Raw genomic sequence first — 5,623 nt, 5'->3', positions numbered from 1 at the left:
ATAAATGTATTTATTTATTCAGTTAGTAGTTTTTTTATTTTATTTATTTATTTATTTTGGTACTAGGGATCGAACTCGGGTCCTTCGGCTTGCAAGGCAGGTGGCACAACCACTGAGCTAAATAACCAGCCCTTTTTTTAAATAGTAGATAGTTTTTTGAGACAGGGTCTTACTTTGTAGGTCAGTCTGAATTTGAACTCACTATGTAGCCCAGGCTGCCCTCGAACTCCTGGCCATCCTTCTGTCTCAGCCTCCCAAGTGCTGGGATGACAGATGTACACCATCACCACCAGGGAATCTTGTACATCTTCTGAGTTGACCACTTGTTTTTCTACTGTCTTAGCACTTAGGGAAGCTCTCCAGCAGATGGGCTTGCTAGCAGTAGGAAGAATCAAGGCTAATTTATCTGATGATGAAGGGTGTGAGATACTGGAATCCAGAAGTGAAACAGAATGTGGTTGACCATGTTCCCAGGACCTCTCAATACCTGGTCAGGACTATTTGGTAGGCTGGGTTGTGAGCAGTGAACCTGAAGGAATTAAAAAACCTGACCTTTCTCCAACCTATTCAGTCCCCAATCAGGTCTTCAGAGTCCCTCTGACCGATGCTCAGAACTTCAGCTTCTGGTGGTCCCGTGATCCAGGAGTGCATCCAGAGGAAATCATACCATGGATCCAAAGCCCACGCCACTGTCTCATTAAAAGCCCTATGACCAGGTAGGATGGGAGAGGTTAGGGTAGGGAGACCAAGGGAAGTACTCTCCTCTCACTGAAATCCTTACACATTGTTTCATCTCAAGAGTTAGAGAAGAGGAGGAGAAATTTGGGTATTAGTAAGATTTGGCTCCAGAACCTGAGCTGTAGTCGCTCTCAATGGAGTTAAATATTTGCCTCTGCCTTTGTGTTTCACCTTGTGTATGTGACTTTTGAGTGGGCATAAATGTGTACAGCATTCCTGTGAGAGGCTCGGGCTACGTCTGCTCCCTTCACGACCACCTGCCCAACTCTCCAACTACCCTACTTTATCACTACCCCTGCCCAGTCTGCCCTGAGGCAGCCACAGGCACTATTTTTAAGGATACCTGCCCACCCTCCAGACTGAATCTGAGATCCTGTCTCTTTTGTAGGTTTATGGATCACTGTATTCTCAATGACAGAACCTTCAGTCAATATTGAGGAGGATGTGGTTGCAGATGGACAGATGAGCTGTGAAAAGAATGCAAAGTGGGGAAAGAGGGAGAAGTGTCCCAGTTCATATGACTTACTAATGGAAGGAGTGGATCAAGAAAGCTGAGTAAACAGACTGGACTAGAGGTCGCTTGTGTCTCTGGGAGATGGGAGATGGAGAGACACTCCAATGCCCAGACTGCTGTGAAAGCAAGTGTGTGAGATTACTGAAGAGACCAGATCTTGGTATGAGATGTTTGGAGGGGCCAGGGCTCTGGAAGGAAAAACTGTATGGGTCTTTATTTGGTTCGTGAATGATAAGGATCAGAGTAACAAATCTGGGAACACACACCCTGGCCCTCATGATGCTCAAGGCCTAGATAAATCATGCCCTGAGGTTTTACCTTGGCAAGGAGAAAGCCACAAGAAGCCCTCAGACCTCAGATGAGAGCAGTTCATAGGGCCCTGAGCAAGAGGCTGACTCTCCTACACTAGGCTTTGCCACTTCTGACACAACCCAGGGCCCAGAACAGCTGCAGAGAACAGAAAATTTTACAAATAATTTGATTTTATTTTATTTAAATATATTAAATATTTCACTGAAATACATGGTACACCACCCTCCCCCACTCCCACAGTGGTTACATTATAAAACCAAAGCCCATGGCCTCCCATCCCAACTCCTCCACAACTCGTGAGGAAAGGGGCAATGGTAACCCAGGGGAAGGGCATGACTGGCACTGTGCTACAGGGAGCCAGGGAGTGGACAGGACCCTCCTACCTGGCAAGAAGCAGAGAAAAATCACCCAAGGCTGAGGTCTTCCCACTCTGGCTCACTTATACCCTCACCCCCTCCCCATGGCACCAAGGAATCCTTCCTATCCAGAGATATGGTTTGATGGGAAAGGGAATCTGTCTGAAGCAGCTAGCTTCTCTCCTCTTCTCTCCTGGCTAATGAAGTGCCTGGTGGTTCATTTGGTTGATGCATGCAGAGCCCCAAGGCAGGCAGTACCAAGCCAGAAACAGGCTTCTGCGAGGAGCTGGTGTGTCAGAAGGAGCATGAGGAGGGGCAAGGGCACTACCTATTCCTTCCACCTCCCCAAACTCCTTTCCCCTCTGCTTCTCTAGACACTTACAGGACAAAGTGATCTTAAAGCAAAACTCAGGCTAATGCCTTTGCCTTAAATAAGTATAGACAGAGAAACCAAGGCACCAGCTACTTCAGGCCAGAGTCAAAGAGGCTGCAGGGAAAGGGGTAAAAGGAAGGTAAGGATAGGAAGGGAATCTAGAGTTCAACTTCCTAACCCTTCTAGCAGCCCTTTCAGGATTCATGGGGATCGGGAGTGAAGAACATAGAGACTCAGGCTGAAGGCTCAGGGAAGCCTAGTTTAAGATTCCCCTGTCCCATCCCCTAGTACCAATATCTGGGTCCTCAGAAGGATCCCATGCTGCCCCAGTCCTAAAGCATAACACATCCCAGGACACAAGCCGGGGAACCCAGGAAATTCCTGAGCCTCTTCCCACTAAACCCCAGACAGTTCAAATGCATGGAGCATTGAGGCTCAAGCAGGCACTCGGGTCCCTGCCTGAGACAGGGAGACAGTCATACTGTACATGTGGCCCCAAATGGCACTTAGGGATTTGGCACAAAAAGGACTCCTCTCCCCAGGCCACCCCCCTTTTGCTGCCACACCCCCTCCCACTCCTGTGCAAGCTGGGCATCTCTCTATATCCCTTGAAATAGAAAACCCTGCCTTATTCCCAGAAGAGAGGCCCACAGGAGAGGCAACCCCTGGTGGAGAGCTGAGGAGCAGGAGCACAAGGAAATACACAGACCTGGAAAATAGATATGCACACAAAGAGCAACATGCACACACAGTAACACTAATACACAGGCCCTCCCCAGTACCAGAGACTTGGGAGGTCAGGTTTGAGATCAGGGTCTTCCTCCTCTGTGCCCTGACCCTTTTCTTTTTGGCAACAGAAGGAACAGAGATGCTCATGCCCCCTTGCCAGCAAGCAAGTGCTGGGATTAAGAGACCTGATCATAGCCACGCTGAGCTCAGATAAGGCTGATACCATCCCCCTACCTAGCTGCCTGCATTCTTTGGCACCTGTAGGTGAATGTCCAGCTTCTGATCATCTGACATCTCCACACCCACACACAGGCTGGCTGGCCGGCCATTTTCACAGTACCAGTGAGGCCAGACACCCCTTTCCCTGGAGCGTGTAGGGACTAGAGCTAAATCTGAACTTCTCAGGTCCCTTAGTTCCCCTTTGGGGAACAAATCACAGACTAGGATTTGGCAAATGGAAACATTCCCCTGAAATGTCGATAGAGCTGGGGCCCCAGAACATCTCTGTCCTGCCCTGTCCCTAGGAGGGAGACCTAGCTAGGACTGCTGGTGCACAGGACCGGTGCTGGGGACATAGGCATAGCAAAGGCAAGTATGGAATAGGCACTCCTCATGCCTGCCCCAGTCTTTGTACAAAAATATTCCCAGGAAAAAGGGAAAGAAAAGACCCAGCCCTGAACCTGTTGTCCAGACAGGGGAAGGGTAGGCGTGGCAAGTTGGCATTTTAATCTCTCAGGCAGGAGGGTTCCCCTGTCTATACTGCTCCCTCTGCTGCTCCCAAAAGCTGGAAGAAAGTAGAAGAAACAGTCCTACCCCAATTAAAAAAGAAAGTCAGTTGCATAATCTTCTTGGTATCCCTGTTCACCAGTCTGAGGGCAGAGGAGCATGATCCAAGAACAGCCTTCTGGGGTGTTCTCTTTTGTGATCAGCAAGGTCTGGAGGCTCAGTGCCTCCTGGCACAGCTCCACCCAGCAAGCGCAGAGTCCACTCAATGCCCACCTTGGTCCTTTCAGTCGAATCTGTGGCTGGTCCTGCTAACTCCTGGGGCCCCCATTGAGGAAGTAGGTGGTCATCTCCCCCTTGCCCTTCACCTTGACCACCCCTCGACACTCCAGTTGGTAGCCCTTGGCAGCTAGAACCTGGTACAGGTCCGTGGTCACCTGGGGAAGTGGGAGGGGAGCCTGCTTAGCCTGGAGTCCTTCCTGCTGCATCTACAAAAGCCCAGGGGTTCTCTAGTCAGGCTAGCTCACCTCCCCCAACTCTCGCCCCACCCACCACAGAAGACTGCCACCCTGCCCCTGTCCTGCAGAGATCTGTGGGCCCTCCCAGCCTTGTCTCATATCCCGCTCACCTGTATTCGGTCAGGCACCCCTGTGCTGTCCATACGACTAGAGACATTCACTGTGTTCCCCCAGATGTCATACTGTGGCTTCCGAGCTCCAATAACACCTGCCACAACTGGACCCATGTTCAGCCCTGAAGTGGGGAGAAAGGTAAGAAATTAGACTTGGAAGTCATCCCACCTCCTGGCACCTTGAGGAGAAGCCGGAGAAAAAAGTGGAAAGGGACAAATCTGGTGGTCAAGAATGGAAGACCTGGACCCAGACACAGTAGTGCACGCCTGTAGTCCCAGCACTGTGGATGTTAAGGCAGGAGGATCACAAATTCAAGCCTCACCTGGGCAACTTAGTGAATTAAGAAAACCATATCTCCAAAATTAAAAACTAAAAAACATGTAGCTTGGTGTGAAGATCCTGGGTTAAATGTCCAGTACCAAACAAGCATGGTTTTGTATACCTGTAATCCCAGCACATCAAGGCTGAGGCAGGACTGCTGTAAGTTCAGGGTCAGCCTGGGCTACATACATAGTCAGTTCAAGACCAGTCTGAACTACATAGCAAAACACTGTCTCAAAAAAAAAAAAAAAAAAAAAAAAAGAGGCTATTACAAACTGTGCCGCTATGAAGATGGGTGCACATGATGTATCTCTGTGGTGTGATTCTTTTAATTCTTTGGGGAAGATAACCAGCAGGGGAATAATAGCTAGATCAAATGGGGCTTCCAATCCTAGTTCTTTGAGGTATCTCCATACTGATTTCCACAGTGGTTGCGTCAGTCTACACCCACCAGCAGTGGAGCAGGGTTCCTCTTTCCCCACAGCCCAACCATCATGATAGCAGCCATTCTTTCTGGGGTGAGGTGAAATCTCAGCATTATTTTCATTTGCATCTCATCTCTCAAATGGCCAGTGACGTTGAACATATTTTCATATGTTTATTTGCTATTTGTACTTCTTTGTCTAAGAAATGTCTGTTCATTTCAGATGCCCATTTTTGAATTGGGTCTTTAAATTTGGGGGGTCTGATTTTTTTAAGTTCTTTATATATTCTAGATAGTAGACCTTTGAGGAACAACTGGTGAAAATTTTTTCCCACAATGTGGGTTGTCTCTTCAACTGAAGACTGGATAAAGAAAATGTGGTTATGGACTGGGGATTTAGCTCAGTGGTTCCACCACCTGCCTCACAAGCCCAAAGTCCCAAGTTCGATCCCCGGTACCAAAAAAAAAAAAAAAAAAAAAAAAAAAAAAGTTTTTGTTTTT

At 48.4% G+C, this 5,623-nt stretch overlaps 2 protein-coding genes across 11 annotated transcripts in view; one reads left to right on the top strand and one right to left on the bottom strand.

Moving 5' to 3' along the window:
- Positions 1-2,713, top strand: part of Tex49 (testis expressed 49) — a 42,659-nt gene extending 39,946 nt beyond the window's left edge. For 3 of the 4 annotated variants that reach the window (XM_033763557.1, XM_033763558.1, XM_033763556.1), the window contains 2 exons: positions 572-716; positions 1,127-2,713. In XM_033763557.1, coding sequence (XP_033619448.1) covers positions 572-716; positions 1,127-1,175 — 194 coding nt within the window. In that variant the 3' untranslated portion in view covers positions 1,176-2,713. Of the gene's footprint in view, positions 1-571; positions 717-1,126 lie in introns of those variants that run through there. The other variant, XR_004517234.1, reaches the window with a different exon arrangement.
- An 86-nt stretch (positions 2,714-2,799) lies between these two features.
- Positions 2,800-5,623, bottom strand: part of Adcy6 (adenylate cyclase 6) — a 42,946-nt gene continuing 40,122 nt past the window's right edge. For 6 of the 7 annotated variants that reach the window (XM_010623577.2, XM_010623576.3, XM_010623575.2 and 3 more), the window contains 2 exons: positions 4,374-4,498; positions 2,800-4,233 (listed from right to left, as the gene is read on the bottom strand). In XM_010623577.2, the coding sequence (XP_010621879.1) occupies positions 4,057-4,233; positions 4,374-4,498 (302 nt within the window). In that variant the 3' untranslated portion in view covers positions 2,800-4,056. The remainder of the gene's footprint in view (positions 4,234-4,373; positions 4,499-5,623) is intronic. The other variant, XM_010623578.3, reaches the window with a different exon arrangement.

This window comes from Fukomys damarensis, unplaced genomic scaffold (genome assembly GCF_012274545.1).
Source record: "Fukomys damarensis isolate Sample0158 unplaced genomic scaffold, DMR_v1.0_HiC HiC_scaffold_15, whole genome shotgun sequence".
NCBI lineage: Eukaryota > Metazoa > Chordata > Mammalia > Rodentia > Bathyergidae > Fukomys > Fukomys damarensis.
The sequence above is the reverse complement of the archived record's forward strand: the minus strand, read 5'-3'. Positions and strand labels throughout refer to the sequence as shown.